Source organism: Lissotriton helveticus, chromosome 3_1 (genome assembly GCF_964261635.1).
Source record: "Lissotriton helveticus chromosome 3_1, aLisHel1.1, whole genome shotgun sequence".
NCBI lineage: Eukaryota > Metazoa > Chordata > Amphibia > Caudata > Salamandridae > Lissotriton > Lissotriton helveticus.
In genome coordinates, this window is record NC_136061.1 from 1025343095 (window position 1) to 1025368296 (window position 25202).

Consider the following 25202-nt stretch of genomic DNA (forward strand, 5'->3'; position numbering starts at 1 on the left):
GCTTCCATTGGCTTATGGGGAAGGAGGACAGCCACAATAGGTGAGGGGGTTACCCTTTCCAAGACCTGTATAAGGTCCACAGTCAGTTAAAAAGAAGGAGCTGCTGCTTGGAGAGCAAAGGATACCTTTCACCCTGATTTTTTCTTTCACAGCCAATTGGGACTGCTGTGTTTTGTACCACATGAAGTCCCTTGATACGATATGCCAAAATGTCAAGATAGCAGGCATTTCCATAGTCCAGTCTGCTGGTAATGAGTGCATGGGTCACCATTTTCGGTGAATTCAGGGGCAGCCATTTAGACATTTTTTGTGAGCATGTTTGAGAGTGTTAAAGTAACAGACAGACACTACAGTGACTTGATTCACCATGGAAAGCTGATAATCAGCAATGATACCCAGGTTTCTGGCAGGCTCTCAAGGTTGGGGGCCACCAGGTTGTGATCCATAACAAAGTATCTCTACTAAATAAAACAAGCTCATTTTTCTTACTGTTTTGCTTTAGGCAGTTCCAGATCATCCTTATTGATCAACTGTAACTCTGCAGCCCATTCCCCTCCCTTAAATTGTAACATTCAGTTTATTCGTATTTTTAGGTCATGTAAGAAAATTGGGTTATTAGCTGTGAAGGATGTGAGTCCTTTACAAGTTATAAATCTACTATAGTATTTTTATTGGAAGCTAACTACCCCATTGTAGCACTTGATGGTCTCAGGGTTTCAAAGTAAAGCAAGCCGAGGAGGGTGGGGCGTGGGCTATCAATCACACAATTTGATATCATGCAACAACAACACTAAGGGCCTGATTCTGATGCGGTTAGGAAAGCATTCCCACCTAGGGCCTGATTCTGATGCGGTTAGGAAGGCCTCCTAATGACATTTGCTCCTTCCAAATCGGATGGGGGGCAACCCAGAGCCCCATTATGATGCAGTTAGGAACATATGCTCCCATTGAAGTCAATCGGAGTCCAACCAAATCGTATCTGGAAGCATCCGGATGCATTGTACTCCGTCGGTCGGACTCTCCCAATCTGAGTGGGTTGGAAACCATTTCCAAACCTGGGAGACACCGCCATCCATATTAGCATGTGCGCGGAGATGTGCCTTTCCCTGGCGGCAATGCCACCATGGGATGGCAGGCGGTTTCTGCCATTGGGGGCCCGTTGCGGCCTCCCAGGGACTCTGGGGGTGGGGAAGTGCACACAGTTACATGCACAACACGGCAGGCACTGCGGGGTGCCTGCCATGTTGTGCATGGAAGTGCAGAACGGGCCTTCCTGGCATTGTGGCGGGCGGTGCTGAGTACACCACCCGCCACAATGTCAGGAATGCTAGATGCACCCTCCATTGTGGCGGGCATATCCTAATGTCCCCCACGGGACCCCCGTCTTTATGGCAGGAGGTCCCTTTTTGCGTCGGGATGGCGGGCGGACAAAGTCCGCCCACCATCCTAATGTGCCCTTATGTATTTAATTACAAATATATGCGTAAGGTAGATGGAAATAACTTTGGTTATCCAGTATTATGGGTATCTTTCATAGATTCACATGCCTGAATCATTCCCCGTCGTCGGGGTGGGAGTCCCCGGTAAATAATTATAGTAATGTCACTTGGACATATACTTAGTACTAGGCCAGAGGCCTCACATTAGTAGCCTATCTAGGTCCTTATGTAAAAAGGACCAAACTTTGGCCAGTAGCCAATCAGCCACTATCACCCTCCTCACCTTCCTGGAAGGAGCCCTAGTCCCTCAGATTTTCTACCGCACGTCGTGCTACGGGAGTCTCCTCTGAGCTCTGCTCAGGTTTCTTCTTATATCTTTGGATTTTCCTAATATACTCTTCAAGTTTAGATTGGAAGGGAGTATTGGTAGTTAATATGTCTGCTACTCCTAAAAAAGGGCTGTTTAGACCCTGTGCCTCTTGTAGTAAAACGAGGCTACATATAGAGGACAAGCATGAAGATTGCTTGTATTGCCTCTATCCTCAGCATTCTGCCAAGGAATGTAAGATTTGTCGCACTCTCCCGGTCAAGACATTGAAGGACAGGGAAGGGCGTCTGCTTCTGTGGCTCCAGAGACTGAAGGACAAAGAGCATCTAGTCTCCTCAGGTGAGAGCGAGTGTTCCTTCAGGAGTTTCCACTCCTCTCCTAAAAGGCCTCTACAGACATCTCCAGATCAGTCTGTTGCGCCTCATCACAAGAAGCCAAAGTCCATGGAGAGTCATCCTAAGGTCAAGCCTCAGAAACCTTCCCTTCAGGTGACAGACTTCAAGAAGCCTGCTATAGTGTCTTCTGGCCTGCCTGTGACGATGTCAACAGTCTCCATCTCGGCATCCACGGCGTCTACTTTCTCCATCGCATCGACTACTACAACATCGTCGACGATGGGTAGGTCAATACCTTCTGTCATTCCTGTCAAAAAACCGTCGACGTCGCTTCCGACGGCGCTCCAGTCGACGCCTGCTTCATCGTCGCCGAAGGCGAAGCTTCCAGCGTCGACGAAAATCCCATCGTCGACGAGGGATTCCTCGTCGAAGATCCCGTCGTCGACGAAGATACCGCCGTCGACGAAGACTACCTCGTCGGCGAGGACACCGTCGACGACGATGCAGTCGATGATGAAAATGCCGGACAAATCATCACAACTCGTAGATGCTCCACCGTCGACGGACACCGCATCAACGGATCTACACTCTAAGGGCTCTCCTTCATTGAAGTATACATATACACAATTTAAAATGTCATCATGTTTAGTGACACCAGAGATGACCTCACCCAGCAAGGTCCAACAGCTGCTGCCAACGCAGTTTCTAGACACAGAAGATCCTGAAGCCATGTTTCCTATAGCATCAAGTCCCTCTCATCTTAACATCAAAGTTCATGAGAGTTCGGACTATGAAGATTTTGAAGAGATTACAATTCAAGAGACAACTCAACAACATACCACTGTTCAGCCTATGGTGTGCCTTCCAGCTTCAATTGTTTCTGACCTCCAATTTCTAATTTCAGACTATAAACAAAGATTTCCATCATCTTCTTCTGCCTCTGAAGTACAGGTACAACAGGAAACGCCAACTCCTCAACGACCACCCCCGCTGGTTGTGCGTCAAGAGCAAGAGACATTACCTCTTCAAATTTCTTCGGATGAGGATGAATATGAGGAAGAAGTGAGAAATGATGAGGCCCAAGAGGAAGAAGGTGAAATACATGATGATGATGATGATGAGTATGATGATAACGTTTCCCCAGACCAAGTACAGGACGACTCACCTCCTGAAGACTTAGGGGGATTCCATAACATCGTAGGAAGAGCGGCTGCAAGGTTCAACATCCAAATAGCATCGGAAACGCAGGACTGTTTCCTTCATGATTTTAAAGAACCCTTTAAGAGATCAGCTCGCTCCATTCCAGTAATCGATTATATATGGGAGCAAGGACTAAAAATAATGAAAAATCCTTTCTCTCTCATTCCAGTGCCGGCAAGGCTTGAAAAGAAGTACAAGGCCCCGGACACTGCGCCTGCATGTTTAACTGGCCAAACTAAACCTGATTCAGTTATATCTCAGGTCGCTCAGCGCAAGTCCAGCAATCCGTCAGCGGCAATGACAGCCCCTCCTGATAAAGAAGGAAGAAAACTTGATGCCATTGGCAAAAGATTTTCCTCCATGTCCGCCCTATCAGTCAGGGCTGCAAATTCTCTGGCATTAATAGGTCGCTACAATCGACAGATATGGGCAGATATAGCCCCATATCTAGGGGCGATCCCAGAAGACCAGAAAGACGAGGTTAAAAAGATTTTGCTGGAGGGCGAATGCTCTGCCTCAGAAATGATCGAGGTGGCCTTGGATATCGCTTCCACAGGCTTTCGTCAATTGGCGGGAGCAGCAGTTTTACGGCGCCAGGGCTGGCTTAAAGCTACTGCATTCCGGCCTGAAGTGCAAGCCAAAGTTCTCGACATGCCATTTGATGGGGAGCTACTCTTCGGTGAGCATATCGATGACATGCTGCAAGGTATTAAGAAGGATACCGAAACGGCGAAAGCCCTAGGAACCCTACAATACAAGCAGAATTCCTTTCGAGGCTCCAGAGGTCGAGGACAACAGACTCGTGGCAACTATCAAGGTTACAAGTCCTCTTATAACTCTTCCCAGCAGTACAAGCCTCAATATCAGCAGAGGCAACAACAAGGACAATCTTCATACAACAAGTCTTCCTTTCGAGGAAGAGGAGGAAAGAAAGACAATAACAGACGCCAATGACTGCTTTCTCCAGCAGGCCTCCACCTCTTCTCCACAATTCGTAGTTGGAGGGAAAATTACAAACTTTCTTCACAATTGGAAGCAAATTACGACAGATCGTTGGGTGTTGCAGTTAGTCCGCTTCGGACACACTTTGGAGTTTGTGGAACATCCTCCTCCGAATCCACCATGTCCTGTGCAACACAAGAATCTAACCATACTTCAACAGGAACTCTCACTAATGCTCCAAAAAAGAGCAGTGGAAAGAGTTCCTCGAGATCAGAAGGGGAGAGGTTTCTATTCCCGATTCTTCCTGATCAGAAAAAAGGAGAAGAAGCAGTGGAGACCAATACTGGATCTGAGAAACCTAAACAAATACCTCAAGAAGCAGTCTTTCCGTATGGTTACCCTCCAGGAGGTATTGCACCTACTCAATTCAAAAGACTATATGGTATCCTTAGACCTCCAGGATGCCTATTTTCATATCCTCATTCACAAGAGTCATCGACAATTCTTGAGGTTTGCAGTGGCAGGCAGGCACTACCAGTTCAGAGTATTACCATTCGGCCTGAAATCAGCTCCACGCATCTTTACAAAGTGTCTGTCTCCAGTAGCGGCTTACCTTCGCCAGCATCATCACCAAGTCTTTCCCTACCTGGACGACTGGCTCGTCAAAGCTCCTACTCGGACAGGCGTGGCCAGGTCCTCTACAGCCTGCCTTCATCTCTTCGAGAACCTAGGCCTGACGCTCAACCGGGAAAAGTCAAATCTACGACCGTCACAACGTCTCAATTTCCTGGGGGTAACGTTGGATACACAACAGGAGAAAGCCTTCCCTTCCAGGGAACGTCAGGTCAAGCTGAAGACCCTGGCCGTCCAAATTCAGACCAAAAAGAGAGTCAAAGTCCGACTCTTCAAGTCGTTGCTAGGAATGATGTCTTCCAACATTTTTCTCATTCCTCACTGTCGCCTCCACATGCGACCTCTACAGGAAGCCTTAACAAATCAGTGGATCCAAAGTACAGGATCCTTCGACGACTGGATCAAGATCACTCAGGTCATGAAGAAGGCTCTGAGATGGTGGCTTCTGGACGACAACTTGAACAAAGGCCTACCTTTTCTACTCCCAGTCTCTCCTTATGTGATAACAACAGACGCGTCACTGGAAGGATGGAGGGCGTTCCTTCAAGAACTGCAAGTACACGGTCAGTGGTCAGTGGCAGAAAGACAACTCCACATCAATTTGTTAGAGTTACGAGCAGTGCGCTTGGCACTTCGAGCATTTCTACCCCGAATCAGGAACTTCCCAGTGCTTGTGAGAACGGACAACACCACCACAATGCACTACCTGAACAAGCAGGGAGGTACTCGATCCAGAACGTTGTCTCGAGAATCTCAGCAAATTTGGATTTGGCTGCTCCAACACAACATATCTCTGCGGGCAGAGTATGTCCCAGGAGTAGACAACACCCTGGCAGACTCGCTAAGCAGGCAGCGCTCAATTTCCCACGAGTGGGAGCTCGACCAGAAGACGCTCGACTCAGTGTTCTCCCGTTGGGGCAAGCCTCCCCTGGATCTCTTTGCGACAGAAACCAACGCGAAATGCCAACATTATGCAAGCTGGTTTCCCCAAAAAAGGTCCCTAGGGAATGCCTTTTCGATGACATGGTGCAAAGTCTTTGCCTACGCTTTTCCACCGTTTCCCCTGATCCCCAGGGTTCTCCGGAAATTGAAAGCAGAGAGTTGTACCCTGATCCTGATAGCCCCAGCGTGGCCGCGCCAGCACTGGTATACAGAACTACACCTACTATCGCTGGAACCTCCAATTCTATTCAGGACATGCCCACATCTCCTCACAATGAACCAGGGACAAGTCCAGCATCCGGATCCAACATCTCTCAAATTATCGGCTTGGCTCCTGAGTTCAGAGAGTTCCAGAATTTAGATATCCCGCAGGAATGCAGGGTAGTCCTAGCCCGGGCCCGGGGTACAAGTACTAATAAGACGTATTCCCTTAAGTGGAAAAGATTCTGTTTGTGGTGTAGGGCTCAGAAATTACATCCTTTCACTTCTACTCCAGCACAAATTCTGCCCTACTTGCTCCACCTAGCCAATTCAGGGCTGGCACACGCTACAATAAAAGTCCACCTGGCGGCCATATCCAGGTTCAGACGTTCTTCGTGTGGAGCTTCACTATGGACCAACAGACTGGTCAAGCAGTTTCTGAAGGGGTTATTCAGAACTTTCCCTCCAGTACGAGCGTCACCACCTACATGGCAACTAAATGTGGTTCTAGCTCAACTAATGAAACACCCGTTTGAGCCAATCCACAGAACAGATCTTAAATATTTGTCATGGAAAACGGCCCTATTACTGGCGCTCACATCAGCAAGGAGAGTGAGTGAACTGCAGGCTTTTTCTGTGCAAGACCCTTTCATCCAGTTCAAGAACGACAGGGTCATTCTACGGACTAATCCTAAATTTATACCAAAGGTTCCGACCTCTTTTCATCTCAATGAACCTATTGTCCTGAGATCTTTCTTCCCGAATCCATCATCTGCGGCTGAAAGATCTCTACACTCATTGGACCTCAAGCGATGTCTCAAATTCTACATACACAGGACGGAGCACTTTCGGAAGTCCAACCAATTGTTTGTTGCATTTAGCAGGCCCAGGAAAGGCCTAGCATTGACAAAACAGAGCATTTCCAGATGGATTTCAGCGGCCATCGCATTCTGTCACCAACAGGCGGGCCATCCTCTGCCTACAAAGGTTCGAGCACACTCCACTAGAGCGGTAGCCACCTCCATGGCGCTCTTTGCTGGGGTACCCATTGTCGACATCTGCAGAGCGGCGACATGGAAGACGCCACATACGTTCACCAAGCACTACTGCTTGGATTCTGAACTTATGAAGGATGCAGCAGTAGGACAGGCGGTCCTACGTCATCTATTTCATTAGAGGTGAGCCTTCTTCCTATCATCCCACCTTCCAGGTAATTTATCGCACATTTCTCATCAGGTTGTGAGTATAATGTAAACTGTGTAACAACTTATGATAAGATTATTATGTCTTTCAAGATGTATTATGCGAAATGTGCTCATTATTGCTTGCTATTCTGATTCAGGCATGTGAATCTATGAAAGATACCCATAATACTGGATAAGAAATGCGTTACTTACCTGTAACAGCAGTTATCCAGTATTGGTATCTTTCATAGATTCACATGCAACCCACCCGCCTCCCCTGGAAGGGCTCACTTTTGTCTTCTCAGTAGGTACTACTTGGCACGGTGCTTACGAAAATCTGAGGGACTAGGGCTCCTTCCAGGAAGGTGAGGAGGGTGATAGTGGCTGATTGGCTACTGGCCAAAGTTTGCTCCTTTTTACATAAGGACCTAGATAGGCTACTAATGTGAGGCCTCTGGCCTAGTACTAAGTATATGTCCAAGTGACATTACTATAATTATTTACCGGGGACTCCCACCCCGACGACGGGGAATGATTCAGGCATGTGAATCTATGAAAGATACCAATACTGGATAACTGCTGTTACAGGTAAGTAACGCATTTCTTACACTCTTATATCACATTTACCATGTGTGGGTCCTGAACCCCATAATCAAAATATCCCCACTATACCAAATACATCATTACAATATAAGAAGAAGTCATTTTAAATAGAGCAGGCTTGCTTGGCTCTAAAAAGGAACCACAGCATAATAATAAAAACCTTATGTTATAATTTGTAATTGTAATTGTAATTGGATATTTATAGAGCGCAGGGCTACTCCATGGAGTATCCTGGCGCTAACAACCACTGAAAACAGGCAGAAAAGAACAAGCAGCTCCAGGATTAATGCTACTTCTCAAAATAGCCAGGTCTTTAACTTCCTCCTGAACTCGCCCAGGTCAGTTGTCTGTCTAAGGGCAATGGGGAGACCGTTCCATAAGCGGGGCGCTAACACTTGAAAAGAGTGACCGCCCCTGCGAGAACGGGAAAACCTAGGAATGGTCATCAGATACTGCATTGAGAACCTCAATGTCCGTTGCGGGGCATAATGATGTATCCTTTTCCTAATGTAATGGGCCCCAGAATTGTGTAGGTCCTTGAAAGCCAAGATGAGGGCCTTAAACTGGACCCTCTTACGCACCAGAAGCCAGTGGAGAGATTTTAAGTGGGAGGTCATGTGGTCCCTGGGTGCAGTCATCAGAATAGCTCTGGCCGCCGAGTTCTGGATCACCAGAAGGCAGCTCAGAAGGTATTCCGGTAGGCCTAAATAAAGGACATTGGCATAGTCCAGCCTAGATGCAATAAGGGCCTGAACTACCATCTTTCTGAGGGAGATAGATAGCAGGGGGAGGAAATTCCTCAGCATTTTTGAAAACCCAAAGCAGGTGCCGGCCATAGTTTGAATTTGGGTCTTCATGGACATGTCCGAATCCATCTTTACCCCAAGATTTTTTACTGAAGTAACTGAACACTTGGGGGAGACATGTCCTGTGGCCACCAGAGGTGCCAATCTATGCTCTGCTCGAGTGCGAAAAAAATTATCTCTGACCTTTGGGATTACACTTTGGTTGGCTCTCCCGTAGCCAGGAGAAGCCCTCCGTTAAACAGATGTTTATCTCACTACCTCTAAACACGCTGCCCTTCTTGCTGGTAAACAGAAGTTGCATGTCGTCGGCGTACGACACAATTATAGCACCGTATTGCTCCGCTAAAAGTGCAATTGGAGCCATATACATATTAAACAAGGCTGGACTAAGCACAGAGCCTTGGGGAACAACCCACTTTCATGGGGGTAATACAGGCTGAGAACGGAGGGGACCATACAGTTTGCTGACGGCCACTTAAGAAGGAAGTATACCATTTGAAATCGGTGCCACCAATCCTGCAATCCTGGAGTCTTTCCAGGAATTGGTCATGGGGCACGGTATCAAAGGCCGCCGACAGATCTAATGGTACAAGTACCGCGTTCCCCCTACTACCGTCTGCGCCCGTCCGCGACCGGACGGGGCCAGGCAGAATGGAGAAATCACCAGCTATTCCTCTGGGGAGCTCCTTGCCCTACAGAACTCTGGCCCTATCTCCCTTGATCCAACTACTCATGCCCGCTTAAGGACCAACAACATTCACACTCACCAGGTATCGCTGGAACCATCCTCTGCCCCGTCCCAGAGCCCCAATCTTTCTACCCCGCCTTTATGTCCTGTTGCTCGGACGCTTGATTTCTTATACCTCAATACCAGATCTATGGTAAAAAATCAATTAGATATCTTCTCTCTACTTCAATCAGACAGACCTGACATGTTGCTTGTTTCAGAAACCTGGCTTACGACAGATTCCTTGCCAGATATACTCGCAGCTCTACCGTCAGACTACTATATATTATCTGCGAATAGAAAACCAGGAAAAACTGGGGGTGGCGTCGCAGCTATCATTCATCAAGACCATACGTTTACCATATTACCTTCTTTAGATCTGCCTGATACTGATAATTTGGTAATAAAATTGGATAACAACACAGGAACTATGGTACTAGTTTTGATCTATCGTCCATCTAGATCGATGCCGTCTTTCCCCATCTCTCTGTCTGAGCAACTGGCTGGCCTGACCGTTGACTATGACAAAGTCACTTTGATTGGAGACTTTAACTATTGGTATAATCATCAAGAGGCGGGTCCTCACGCCTCAGAACTCTTTGAGCTTCTCTCCATGTTAAATTTTTCTCAACATGTCGAAATTCCCACCCACGATAAAGGTCATATCTTAGACCAAATCTGGTCTCATAATATCTCCATTTCCAGCCCTACCGTTTTACCGTGCATATGGTCCGACCATCACCTGTTGCATTTTTCCATCACTTTGCAGCGCAACCTAAAAACTTGTGTGTCCCTGGGAGGGACGGCCAGGAAATGGAGATCGCTTAGCCTCCCGGAGCTTTTATCTACCCTAACAGATTCCCTCCCGGTCTCGGCTTCGGACCAGGACATCAACCTCATGGACAAAACACTAAATGATTGGCTTTCATCTGCTTGCGAGGCACATGTCCCCTTAACCAAGTTCGCTCGCGCTCGTCGTATGGACGCCCATAGGTGGTTTTCTACAGAGTTAAAAACCCAAAAACTAGAACTCCGCCAATTAGAAAGAAAATGGAGACAGGGCTATTGCGAAATAGACAGACGGACATTCGCGACAGCCCGGAGGAATTATAATAGCTCCATTCTAGCTGCTAAGGCAGCTTTCTTCTCTAATAAAATCTCTACGGCTCAAAATAAATCAAGAGAAATTTTCAAAGTAGTTAATGATCTATGCAACGACACCCGCACTTCCCCTTCCCAACCCCCAACTCAATTACTTTGCGATCAACTTAATGACTTTTTCCGAGAGAAGATTGATATTATAAAAGCTAGCATTCAGATGAATTATACCAAGGCTATTAGCAGGGAAATTTGTGAAGCCCCACACAAACTTCAGTCAATTCCCCATATTGATCTTCCCAAACTAGTGGAGCTTATGAATCGGGTAAAGTCCGGCTCTCCCAATGATCCCTGCCCCCCGCATATCCTGAAGGAAGTTTATTCCATATTACCTCAGGGAATCCTTCCACTTCTGAATAAATCATTATCACTCGGAATAGTCCCAATCTCATTTAAAAATGCCACTTTGGTCCCACTAATTAAAAAGCCGGGGGCTGATGTGGCTGTACTCTCTAATTATCGGCCCATATCCCTTCTTCCGTTTGGGGCCAAACTGCTTGAAGCGCACGTGGCTAGCTGTATCTCTAATTTCATTGAGACTTCTGGCTACCTCGAGCCAAATCAAGCCGGTTTCCGCCAGGCACACTCCACCGAGGCAGTCATTCTTGCGGTCCTTGACACACTAAGGCTCAATGCCGATAACGACGACCATCAGGCCCTTGTACTTCTAGACCTATCGGCCGCGTTCGACACGGTGGATCATACCATCTTATTACACCGTGTCGAACAGGCCGGCCTCAGTGGGTCGGCTCTTGCCTGGGTCAAATCCTTTTTAATGGACCGCTCCCAGGCTGTCAAACTGGGAAACTTTACGGCATCCAAACTTCCCACTACATGCGGTGTCCCTCAGGGGTCGTCATTGTCCCCTCTTTTGTTTAATTTATATTTGAAACCATTGTTGTAGTCCCTAAAGAACAGGAAAGTCACCATCTACAATTATGCAGATGATCTGCAACTGGTCTTCCCGTTAAACTCTGTGGATGCGGCGGTAGAATTTCAGTCCACGATGTTGCATATCAAGGACTGGATGGATGAGAATCACTTAAAGCTCAATCCCGGAAAGACCGAGCTGGTACTCCCTGGTAAGAGTGGGATTAGCTGGGGCCCTCACTTTTGGCCACCCTCGATGGGTCCCCCTCCTAAGCCTTCTCAATCGGTGAAGAGTCTTGGAATCACCCTTAATGCCGACCTATCCTTGAAAAATCAGGTAGGAACCGTGATCTCCTCTAGCCTCTTTCAACTTCGAAAGATCAGAAAAATTGCCCACCTTTTGACACACTCCGCCCTCATCCAAGTGGTGATCGCCTTGGTTCTCTCTCGCCTTGATTTTTCGAACTCATTATATCTAGGCCTCCCTCTCACTCTATCTAGACGACTACAGATCGTCCAAAATCAAGCTGCAAGGTTAATATTTAAAAGTAATCGAAGGACTTCGGCGAAACCCTTGCTAGCCTCTCTTCATTGGCTCCCTGTCGAGCACCGGATCACATTTAAAGTAGGTTGCCTGGTTCACAAAGCACTCCACGGCAAAAGTCCCAGGTTCATCAATCAACTAATAAATAAATATGAACCAAATCGGAACCTTCGCTCTTCCCATCAGTCTCTCCTTAAGCTGCCATTGTACAAGAAAAAACGACTTGGAGGATGTCGATTCGCTTATCTCGCCCCAAAGACCTGGAACAGCTTCCCCCTGTCCCTCCGGTCCTGCACTAACCTGCTGAAATTCAGGGGTGCTCTTAAGACCTGGTTATTCAAGCAAGCGCACGGTTAGACCACTTCTTTACCATCTGTCTCCCCCCAGCGCCATGAAACCTTAGGGTGACCGTGCGCTTAACAAGTTCCGAATAACATAACATAACATAACATCCAAGGTGGTTTTGATAGTTTCAGAAACTTCTAGTAGGGCTATCTCGGTATTAAAGTTAGATCTGAACCCAGACTGACTCGGATGTAATATGTTGTTAGCCTCCACAAACTCCGTGGTAACACTGTTTACGTATTTCTCCAAAACTTTGGGAAAAAAAGGCAACAGTGAAATGGGCCTGTAGTTACTCTCCATCAGTGGGTCAGCTGTAGGTTTTTTTAGCAATGGGAGAATTCTAGCGTGTTTCCAGCACTCAGGCATTCTTCCCTCTGCCAGTGAAGAGTTCAGCACGTGATTCACCGCTGGATTAATTACTCCCACAATAGACACCAGTACTCGCGCTAGACAGGGATCCATACGGGAGCCAGATTTCAGAGACTTCATTATCTCGAGAGATTTATCCAGAGAAATAGGCGGGTATTGTAAAAGAGACACTCCTTGCGTAGAGGTTCTCCTGCTGGGGATCGCTGTGCTTGATCCCACTACCCGGGGCGTGTCCCTAAAGGAATCTTGGATATTTTTGATCTTCTCAAAAAAATACTGCGCTAGACTGTTTGTCCAGTCACTAGTTGGGATAAAAGGGCTGGTCATAGCATTCGGCGATGTAAAATCTTTGACGATTTTGAATAATTCCTTCCTTTTATTCCCCGCCTGTTCCACTTTGATGGTGATAAAGCGTTTCTTTTCTTCGGGAACCTTGGAGTAGTGAGCTTTCAGAGCCTGTTTATGGATGGCTTTATCAGAGGGATTAAAATTCCTCCGCCATAATCTCTCCAGGCTTTTACATACACTTTTACTTTTTATAAGGGCCTCCATAAACCATGGAGCAGAAGCCCTGCTGGCCTTAGCTGCCCGAGTAGTCGGGGGGCCAGTTCTGCCGAGCGGAGCTGAAGCCAGCTCTTCAAGTAGAGAACATCGCTCTCCAATGATCCATTAAAACGAATGGGGTACAACCTTAGTGCATTGTCCAATGCTGCAGCTGTGAATTTTTTAAAAGTTCTATAGATATTTGGGCGGGGTTTACCGTGTGATAGAGAACAACTGAATTCTTTAGGGATTCTGAACATAAGCAGAAAATGATCCGACCATATCGTAGGAAGAGGTTTATCCATTTATATACCTATTGATGAGAAGACCTGGTCCAAGATACAGCCTTTTTCATAAGTGGGCCAGAAGACATAGGGAGCCAAATTGAAAATACCCATTGATTCACACAGTCTAGATATTTCTAATTCTTCTACTTGATCCATATGAATATTAAAATCTCTGAGTACCAGGCGATGCTTATATTTGGTCGTAATAGGCGCCATAGCATGACCAATTGATTCTACGAATTTTCCGGCAGTGCCCGGTGGACTTTATCAAGGTAACACATTATAAGGGGTGACAGTATATCTAAGGCAGGCCTACTGGCTTTGTCAAGGAGGGGTCACCATATTAACAATAACCACATATTATGCTTTTTCAACGTAACACATAAGAAGTGACAGTATATATAAGGTAAGCCTGCTGCTTTTTTCAGCATTTCATCACATTCATAGAATCAACCACACATCATGTTTGGACCTCATAACACTATTTACTTCAATGGAGGCAATACTACTAATCATAGGTATTCAGTATAATGGCAAATGTTCACAATATTATCAATAAAACATTGAATTCATTATCACGAGTGTATCTGTTTATTAGAGTCTTTCTTTACTTGCCACAGGTCACAAAATGTAGGCATAGGAACAGCCACTAGTTGTCCGGCACTTCAATCCCCACGAGAAAAATCAAGCTCTGTAATTGCTTAAATACGTAGTGAACCTCTTCAAGGCCTATGGGCATAAGACTTCATGTCAGTGTTTAATAAGTAACTTCCGAGGTGCTGCTGTGATCATGCACTTCCCTTGATACCTTGCTTGACCTTGAAAGCAGTGACGTAACAAAATGTGAGGGGTCCCCCCTGCCAGATATGCTTAGGGAGCCCCCCCACACCTTAGTAGGGGCTGAGGGGGCCCCCTCCAATATGGGTAAGCCTGGGCGCCCCACACTGCAGGAGTAGCGGGGCCTCAGTTACACCCCTGCCTGATGGCCTAAGTTGAGCGAAAGTGGCTATAGGGCAGATTTTGCCTATATGTATAATACAGTGAAAGCACCACAGACTTTCCAGTAAGTACTACAGATGCACATTCATAGTCTATGAATTCGCACTCACATTATAAGGCATACGCCAGGTCAGCACCAATCCTTTTAGAGTCCCTTCTGTTACAGGCTTCCTGTGCTCAATTATTAGGCTGCACACAATGGTAATGTCACATATGCATACCGCACAGATGCGCATAATGTGTTCACTTGTAACCGGCCCATTTCTTACTTCAGCTGCACAACAGTCGCCTTATCTTAAAAGGCAGACACTAGCAGTTAACATGCTTAGTCGAATTACTGTGAGTGATTCTCAGGTAGTGATTTTGCCCCACAGTGAATAGTCAAAAAAGGGCAGTCCTACTTCAAAAATCCTGATGGGCTAAATGTATTGAACCCATTTGCTGCAGGTCAATAATGTAAATTTTAATCAAGCAAAGTTGTATTTTTGATATAAGATACGATGAAATCTTTCAAAAAAATGATTAAAAAGTTTCCCAGCAGTTGAGGTAGTTCAGTTTTTTTTATGTACCTGGTAATACAGTCAGAGCATTAAGTGGATATCAACTTTGACATTTGGTGGCATTGTCCAAAAAAATCCTAAAAGCTGTCAAGCTTATCTGAGGAAGTATACAATTTTCAGTTAGAAATGTGAAGCATTCTAACTTAAAGGGAAACTACAGAATTGTTGTTTCCCAAGGTTTTTACTGATTGCCCCATCAACCTGATTTTGATAGAGCGCCATGTTGTTTAAAAATTGTAGGGGTGAATCATATCCACCCGTAGTCAGCACCCGCGTATTGAGAGGACTGTATTAATGTGTGATTTTATAATGTAGTACTAGTCCAGGGATCAGTGCAATATGCAGAATTATGTTCATACCATTTGCAGATTAATGTAGTATTTAGTTGAGAGAATCATGCCTTAAGTAACTTAGAATTCATTGCTGTGTGTGTAAAATAGTTGCACGTGTATGCTGCCTAATAAGAAACATGATGCTTTAACATGAGAATAATGATTGCTGATGCGAAATGTAATGTTAGGATTAATTAATGAAATGCTTATGTCCTTGTATTAGAAATGCAATTAAAGGAGTAAAGGCCTAAGACATGAAAACGCCAGCAGAGACCTAACTGTGGTTTTCTTAGCATGACTAGAAATGTCGAGTTGAAATGTGCCTTGGGAAAGGAGGCTCCTGTTCGCAGTTGAATTTCGAATTGTAACTTAGAGCATGCAGAGGATTGTTACTCATGCATTTCTTTTGCAAGTGCAAGGCCATGTAGCTCGTTAGGTAGAATGAGCCATTGTTTAGAAGTTAGACTGTTAGGAGTACGGACTAAGGGAGTCTACAGGAATGCATGGTTGAAACATTTGGCGGAGAACGTGCCTAGGACCCAAGGACACAGCAATGGTTTCTGGAAGAAAAAGGATCTGTGCTGGAAAAGTATGAGGGGCTGCACCTGCCAGAAGGAGGTGTGCCATGGGCGTAACTACTGTTTTGGGGATTTTGTATTAGGGAAAGTGCCCCGAGGGTGGAGAGTCAGTTGCTACTGAAGCTAGGGTTAGAGTCAGTTGGAGTTAGACTGAGTCCTGTCTAAGGCAGTCTAATTGGATATGCAGTTAGACATGGGTCTCAGAGGGGACTAGGCAGGAGAATTTAAGGAGCATCTTAGAATGAGCTCGGTAGTTTAGGCTACTTACCTGCAAAAGTGAATGTGCTTCTTAGGGAGGCTTCACAGTTGACACCTGTTTTTCGCTTGCCTGGGAGGTATGTTAAGTAGGGATTTCACCTTAGAGTTAGTGTAGGGACAGACTAATCTTCTTTCCCATTGGAGCAGATGCAGTCGAGATTTCCAGTGGGAACTGTAATTGCGAAACTAATGATTCCTTGAATTAACCTTGCTCTTTATTTTGAGTCGACAGAGACTCCTGCGTAGGGTTATGTTTGTATTAGTGCCAGTTTATTTTTTGAACCTCTTGCTGAGGTGCTTGTATGTTGTTATTTTTGGCTTTGTAATAAATCTTTAAACTTCATTCTGTAGTCGGTGGTCCTTTAGATTAAGATGCATTGTTCATTTGCAAATTGTTAAAGGTATGAAATTAGAGAACTTTCTTTACACTTCTATGCAGACTAAAGAGATCCGTCGACCAGGGATTCCAAGGATTGGTAAGAAAATCAGTGTGGGAATCCCAACGTCTTCAATTTGAAACCACTGAACCAGTTTATCCTTGACCAATGTCTGCCCAACACTTTTGTTGAAAAGTACCACAATAAGGAAGGCTGTCTGGAGAATCTCTTCCTAAAACTTGTTCACCCTTTGACATGATATGAGGCTCTAGATCTTGTTTCTTGTGACCTGCGGTTACTTTAGTCAAAATAACCTACACTTTCATCGAAGTCCAAAACTAACGTATTTCAGCAATCTTATCTTGTCTCATGTCCACTCAAGATACAGTCTGGGACTGAACTTTGGTTCCGATCACACTGAAATATCCTGCAGAGGTACTTAGCAACATTTCTGAATATATTTTCTGTTATGCCTCTATATTTATACTTCTCTATTGGGTGATTAGAATAATATCCAGCTCCACCACTACATTTTTACTGGTATTCAGCAATATTATGTTTTACTTGATTATCTTTGTTTTTATGTCTATTAAGGAGTCATTTGAGTGTGCTGAACCCTACCCAAAATCGGTGGACATCTGATCGCAAATAAGTGGTTCCCCACCTCATTCAGACTTAGGGGTGCCACCAGGTTTCAATAGAAAACATCAGATCACTCTACTGACCGGCAGTCCATACACCATAAGGTCCCAGTTCATGTTTGTTAGAATTCCCATCCTGTTTAGAGCGGGACTTCTGACATGCATTCTTAAGGGGGCCTCAAATGGAGAAAACTATGTGTGTGTCAGGATCAAAGTTTGCATGTTTCTCAGAGACAAAACTGCTCTTTGGCTATCCACCATATCTTAAATGATCTTCCAAATATGTTTTAACTCTTGTGGGAATTGCACTGCACTTCTGCTATCTAACATTCCCCTGAGGCTTTCACAGGATTAACGCATGTGCTCATCCAAAGCAACCAAAGAGAGTGCTAATGCCACTTGGGATACCTGCTGTCTGCTAGAAGCTGTATTTATATTTGTATTTTGTGCAAACTTGGTTTGAGTAGTGAACCTCAAATTTCTCTTTGTCTTCTATGCTACCAATGACATTATCACAATGGTGTAAATAATACAGGATACATGCCAAAAAAAAGCAAATGCACCTCACATAATGAACCTTGCAGAAAGTTTTTTCTAGAACAGTATTTTTTCATTCATTGGAACATTGGTTGCTTACAATGAAAACTTAAGCAAGAGCCAGGAGTCAAAGGAACTTTAAAATTGAGCTATAAGTAAGGATATTCCAGTCCATAGATTTTACTTTTAAATGTCATTTGTTTTGTATCATGTTGTTCTTTTACCACTGTGTGCTATGTGTGGACACCTATGTGCCCCAAATTAGGCTAGGGCAGACTAGGAGGTCTGACAAGTCGATTCGGAGAAGGAAAGATGGCGGCCGTGTGAAGACGGCCGAAGGTGGCTCCCAACAGTGACATGAAACGGTGCAGACGATAAAACCCCCCCAGCCTCCTACACTTAGAAATACAAGCGTGCCAGAAGCAGAGAGACCCCCGCATACCTGGCATACCTGGCATTAGAGAGTGGGTTGCGGCGTTGACGGCGGCTGCGGAGGTCCTGATTGCACGGCATTCGAGAGCGGCCTCTCTGAAGCTCTGTGTCGGAACCCGGCGTCTGGGGAACACATCCTGATGCCGCCGAAGGGAACTGCGAAGGGCAGGGGGGGTTCCGTGCAGGCGGGGCCCCTTGGCTCTCCTGGAGGGGATGCTGTCAAACAAGAGACGCATCCTGTGGTGGCTCAGGCTCAGGAGAGAAAGCGAAGGCACCGGACGGAGAATCTCCTGGATGGGAAGGGGAGTTGCCCGGGCTTGCAGGCCCAGCCACAACGGACCGTCATCGACCTGCTCCGGGGGCAGCAAACAGCGCGGATGGAGGAGCAGAAAGGGACTGGCGGCCAGAGAAAGAAAATTCTGGGTAAGCCACCGTCAGGGCCAGAGGAAACGGGGCCTGAAGCTGACCCATCACGGGGGGAATTTCTGTGACTGTGCGGACACCCGACCGAGAGCAATGGGGGGACACTGAACTTTCTAGTGAGCTAGAAGAACAGAGGTGCACTACAACAGAAAATGCAGGGCTCCCTTTTAGCGTTGTTAATGCACTAACCGCCTTAACCTCCCCAACCCCCATTAACATCCATAACCCTGACAGAATAAACTTGGCCACTTCCAACTCTGAAAGTGAGGAGGGGGAAGCCTTCTCAACAGACTGGAGATGAGCTTGATGTGCACAAACGTGGGGGAGGCCCAAGAAAAATCCGGGGGAGGGGGCGGTCCACTACAACTGGAGCGGATCTGTGTACCCCCAACAGACAGGAGTCAAGGGCTAATGGTCCAGAGAAGGGAGCAGCGAAAGATCCCACTGGTCCCCAAAAAATGCATATGATGCCCGGGGAGAAGGACGTTAATTCTGAAGCAAATGACTTCTACTCCTTATCAGACGCCACCTGGTCTGGGCTAGATTCAGAGTCAGGCTCCAATTTCGAATCTAGTGAGGATAGTGGCTCAGACAAAGGTATTAATGGCAGGCAAGCCTTTCAAGCCACTCGAAAACCAAATAATAGAGCCCAAAGAGCCGATAACCTGAAGTCACAGGAACTAAGGTGGGACTACTCCCTTGGGGACCAACTGGTAGGGGTTGAAAAAGGAACAGAGAAACAACTGTCTAAAAATACGGCAGTAACCCAGGCCCCTCCAAATTTGGAATCAATCCTTCAGTGTGTTTTGGTACATCGGGAGGAAGCTCGAATGGAGAGCAAACACGCACAAAATGTTGGCAGGAAATTACAGGGGGCAGTGAGGAAAATCGGGAGAACTTGTAGCAATATTTGTGACCAAATGTCTGAAGTGGAAACAAGAACAGCAACCCTTGAGGAGGATCTCGCAGGGTCAAAGGGGCTAGTGGAAGCACATGAGGCACAACTTGTAGATATTCAATGGAAGCTCGAGGAGAGCGAGAACCGCCAAAGAAGGAATAATCTACTCTTTTTGGGGGTGCCGGAAGAAAAGGAGGGGTCAGATATGAGAGCATTCATGGTCCAGATGCTACAAAAAACCTTTCCAATCTAGAAGGGTGGAGGTGGTCCCATGAAATTCAGAGGGCGCACCGAGGTCCATTCAATATTCGCCAACCAATCCGCCCCGATGCCAAACCTCGAGCAATCTTAATCTATTTTGGGAACTTCTTATTAAGGCAATTGATTTTCGAGAAGGCTAGACCTGATGCACAACGGGCAGCCGATGGGTTCTCCTTCTTCACAAGGCCCGATTTCTGCCACATCACTGTGGAACGAAGGTGGCGCCTCCGCCAAATGATCTCTCAGTTTCAGGAGAAGGGAGCACAAGCCTTCCTATTAAACCCAGCCCGGCTGAAAATCATTTGTTAGGACCGGGTCAGAGTCTTCACATCGCAAATCAAGGCTAAGGAGTTCTTAGACACCGGAGGCAAATGAACTTTGAAGGGGCTAGGGGCCAGGGCACATGTGGTGTATAAAGGATAACAAGACTGATTAGAACTCTTGAGTATTTCCTTCGGACATAAGCCGGTCTTAAAACCACAGCCCTTTATATCTGACAGAAAACCTTTCTCTGTTCTCGTCTTTCTTTCTTTTCCCGTTCAACCTTTGAGTTTAAACAATGGTCACCTGGTGTAGAAAGGGGCAGGATCAGGTTTAGATCTGACGAGAAAGCTCGGGGGAGGGGGTGTAATGTCGTCTCTTTTTTGTTTTATCTTCTTTTTGTAAAAATGTCACCCTAGTGGGGGAATCACTATCACCATCACCCACAGACCAAGACAGGTCTGTTGCTTCATGATGATGGGGGGGTTATGTGGAGGGTGGGGTGTGTGGTGGGTGGTGGAGGGTGGGGTGTGGGGTGGATGGTGGGGGTGGGGGAGGAAGGGACAAAAACAAAAAAAATCGAGAAAGCTGTTTGACTTACCTAGTACACTTCCTATAGTAAAATTTGGATTAACTATGACAGAATGGCTCCTTTTTCTTAAGGCAACCTCTATACTCAGTTGTATTCATTTTCAAGCACAGAAATTACATTTCCAGATCAATCAGTATTAAAGGAAAGTAAATTGTCTTTGTAATATTTTTTCAGGTTCTTGTGGAGATTAAGCACACCTGGAGCATTATGGACTTTTCTTATGAAAAACATCATACTACAGGCACTCCACTTTTGAAGTCTGATGAAAATCTTATAGAAACCCTTGAGGACAATCAGGTGACTGAATTATCTTATAATCTTTAACAATGACAGTTCCCTTATACTTCTGATTGATTAACATATTTAGGAAGAGTTTTCTTTGGATAAATCATGGCTAAGTTGAGTAAGAGAGGCTCCAGAACAATAACCTATGATCTTAGATGATAGATATTGACAGCTGCATTTCTTTGATGAGTGGGCCCGTCTTGTATTGGTTCATTCATAGTATTGACATTCTTTGTAAAGATGTAGCATTTATTAGCATATCCCTATCAAGATATAGTAATACAAAAAACACTAGACACACCTCCTGGCAGAACATTCATATCCTCCCACCAACTTGCATATCAACCATGCAGTACAAGTTACCCACACATGTGTGCAGCACTGCTTCCAAGCAGTGTAATTGGCTGATGGTGCTTTCAAACTGAACAGTTTTTACAGGCTTAGCAATTGACAGTTGTGTACTGAACAATGAAACAAATGGCAAAGTCCTCCGGCATACTCAGATCCATTAGAATCCACAGAGTGTAATGGGCTCCCAGACCTTGAAAGCACTACAGGGCCACAGAAATTGTAGAAATGTGCTGTGCAAATGCTAAAGACGTGAGTGAAAGATCTGTATTAAACAAATAAATAACAGATACATCCAAGCCAAAAACGTTGTAGAGACTGAATTTTTAGGCATAAAGTCATGCAACACAGTTAAGTAATCATCATTCTAAATGGTGTCTGGGACTGCTTTTTGCCAACTCACAAAGAACCAAGGAACCTGTAAATGAAAAATGTGTTTGTTGAAAAGTAATAGTTAAACTGTTTACTGTTTTGTTCTGTAACGCCTACAGTGACTTGTGGTTCCTAAAAATGCATGATTAAATACCAGTGTAACACCAGTGTAACAAAATTAGAGGCCACTAATGTGAACGCTTTGATGTCAACTTCTTCCTTTCATCAGTGGCATCATAAGTATCTAAAGCAAATATATACAACTGTTTCATTGTCATAGTAGTGGTACAGCAGAGTGATTAGCATTGACATCTCTGGAGAAATGAAGGCATGAAAATCAGTGGTTAAAATTAAAATGATGTGTTGCCCGCACAAGCACATATTTTCAGGCAGTATTTGTATTGATGACCCATGCTTTCATCACTGTTTGAAGACAAACACCTCAAGAGTCTTATTATACTAGTATCTTTTTGTTGACATTTAATTTCTGTACAATTTAAATGCATTAATCATTACCATTAAGAAGTAGTAATACAACGGACGTTCAGCAACAACTCATTAGATGAGAGATTACTTTGCTGTTGCTAAGGTTCTTCTGCGTAGTTAGGCCCAGAGGCCACTACATCCGAGAATGCAACAGACCACCATCTGCTAAGCTTGCAGTCTTGATCAACAAGAGCGATGCATGCTTCTACAGTTCTCCAAACCCATTACAAACCATACACAAAACAATATGTTGATTAGAAGTAGACATAGTGAAAGGACAATTGGATTAGAGTGAGAAACAGAGACTCTGGGTATCTTCACGGAGCTCAGTCACACAGTTAAACATGGTCTTCACTATAGGAACATTGATATCGAAAGACAAGACAAAGTCATTAATGATTTTGTCATTCTGGCTTAGGTAATTAATTCCTGATATTATATATGATTATACCTTTGAACAATCTCTGTATTTCCTGCTCAATGTGGTCTGGTGAAACGTTGTGTCTTCCTAGAGCTATAACACAATTATTATCTATTTATATGTAAAGAGTATTGAAAGTTATTATGTGTTTCTTACTAAAGACTACTGCCTTCGGTTTTATATGAATATGCTTTTATAACGCAATTATATTCAATATAGCAAGTTTATAAACTGAAACGTAATAAATATACATTAGAATTATAAAGTTCATCAAGCATTAATTATCTCATCTAAGTAGATACCTTAATAACATAATTATATCAAATGAAAGATTATCAAAGTCTGAGGAAATATGAGGATCATTTTCGTTCATTTCTTGCAAACAACAATGTGCAAATTGCAAAATCCTTGAGGAATGACTGTTGAAAAAAGCGTTCAACTGCAAAGTCTAAGGGCCTGATTAAGAGTTTGGTGGACGAGATACTCATCCACAATTGCATAAACTGTCTGTTGTATTGTGCCATAGGATAATATTACATTGCAATATGGGATGTTCATCATGTTTCTGATGGAGTATCCCAACTTCCACACTCTAAATCAGACCGTAATCCTTAAACACTAGAATTTTGACCTATAATTCATCGCTGTATCTAGTTCAGTATTTCGTTGACCTCCAAGGATAACATAATTGAGTTCCTGGAGCGGCCTCCTTAGAACAAATGAGTCTTTAGTCTGGGCGATGTGCCTAAGAGTAATTCTTAGTGAGACAACATCACTGAGCCAATCAACATTAAGCCTTGATAATGAATTTCTTGTTAACACCTTGCCCTTTAACTACCATGCTGTTGAAGGTTTCATTACCCAAAACCATTAAGCGGATCATGGATTTTTTTCAACAGGTTCTTTGAAAAATGCCCTACCATAGTTGAACATAATTCAAACATAATTCATCCAAACTAGGGGTGGGTGCATATTTTATGATACTACTATTATCGCCCTTCATTAAGTTTGAATAGAATCCTAGTTTGGACCCTTTTCCTAATGATTTGGGATGTATGACGTTACAACGCATATTTTTACCACACATACCTTTACAACGCATAGCGCTTAGAGGTGCTGGATAGTGGTAAGTATAATTTTCTATTCCAACTCCAGTCCCCGTGGACACTAGGGAAGGTGTTGGATAGAAAATTAAACTTATTCCCTATCCTAGAGCGCCCCCCAGCGCAATGTGTTGTAATGGTTTGCGTTGTAATGCCAGCATGCGTGGTAAAAAATGCGTGGTAAAGGTTGTATACCAATGATTTGTTGTTCACTACAAGATGACTTGCCCTAATTAAACCCAGTCAAGATGGAATTGTATGCAGACTTTTCCTTTGCAAATGTACCTTTTTCATAGTTCTTCTATGCCTAATGGCAAATGCATGCAGAATTGTTCTCTGCCAGGTTGCCTTTTGCAATGTAAATCGGCACAGTTTTCATGCAAATGATCGAAAAATTAAACTTTGCAATGTTTACAGTCATGAAGTTGCAAACCTTTCGAAATACATTGTGTACAACTCCATGTATCACTAATCCAGACCCCATTAAGTCCAAACCCAGAGAATGTCTGAGATTGCTTTCTGTACAGGATAACGGTCCCTTCAACGAGGTAATTTTTACATGAATTTAATCTCGTCTTGACCACATTCCTCAATAGTCCTAACTGTCCATCACCTCAGAGCCACCTAAAAAGGAAATGAATTATCTTTCTAACTAATACTGAAACAAGTAGTGAGATTCTTCTTTGTCCATCCATTCTGCTTGCCCCACAAAAGTAAAGAAAAGCGACAAACCTAAACAGTGGATAGAGTAGCTGCTTCCAAGTTCCAGTGTACCATCACTATATTGACTTAGATGTAGCTAGCTTCAACACAATTTGCATCTAAGGCTGCTCCACAAGAATAGGGAATTCCTTGGGTCATAGGAAAAGCAAATAACACAAATGTGAAACAGGAGAAAATCAAAAGAAAATTGTTAATGTGTTCTAATTCACAATTAACATCAACTCAAGAATTTATCTTTGGAACTCTTTTGCTATAGAGCTCAGATCCAGATTTTGGTTCTGATCAATTTAGCTTCTCATTTACTCATATAAGGAATCTCAACTTGAACAACATTTCTCACTTGAGTGCTCTATCTACTGGTGTTTAATATTTACATGATTTCTGCAGAAGAAGGACATGTCTGATAGATAGCCTTTTCCAAGGAGCTTTGCCATTGTTTTAAATTAACGAGTGACTGTGGGAGCTGGTTGATTATAAATATTTTTTATTATGAGTTTTGGTTTAAGTTCTATACATTGGCACTCTTGAGTCGGTATGTCAATTAAGTGTAGACTATTAACAGTGCATCCTTGTGTTAAATATCCCTTCCCCGACCTATCTCTCTCCGAGTCCTACCTCACCAATATTTAATGAGTTAACAACACTGTTTAGATTTGTATTTTTTATTTCCCATACCAAGTGTATAAGGTAACACACAATGTACAAATAATTTATTACAAGGATGATGTCTAATAAGACAGACTATCAGTCTTGTCTTGTAGAAATTATTCAAAGTTTGGTTAAGCCATATGTGACTTATCTGGGCACCATTTTTGATGTAATGCAAGTAGTTGATCTTTCAGATGTAAAGGTTGCTACT

The 25202-nt window shown here is 44.3% G+C and overlaps 1 protein-coding gene across 1 annotated transcript in view; it reads left to right on the plus strand.

Annotated features, from left to right (window-relative positions):
- LOC144824202 (dynein axonemal heavy chain 11-like) overlaps positions 1-25202 on the plus strand; it is a 3356387-nt gene that overhangs the window by 1122389 nt on the left and 2208796 nt on the right. The window contains exon 36 of the mRNA XM_078683354.1: positions 20780-20902. Coding sequence (XP_078539480.1) covers positions 20780-20902 — 123 coding nt within the window. The remainder of the gene's footprint in view (positions 1-20779; positions 20903-25202) is intronic.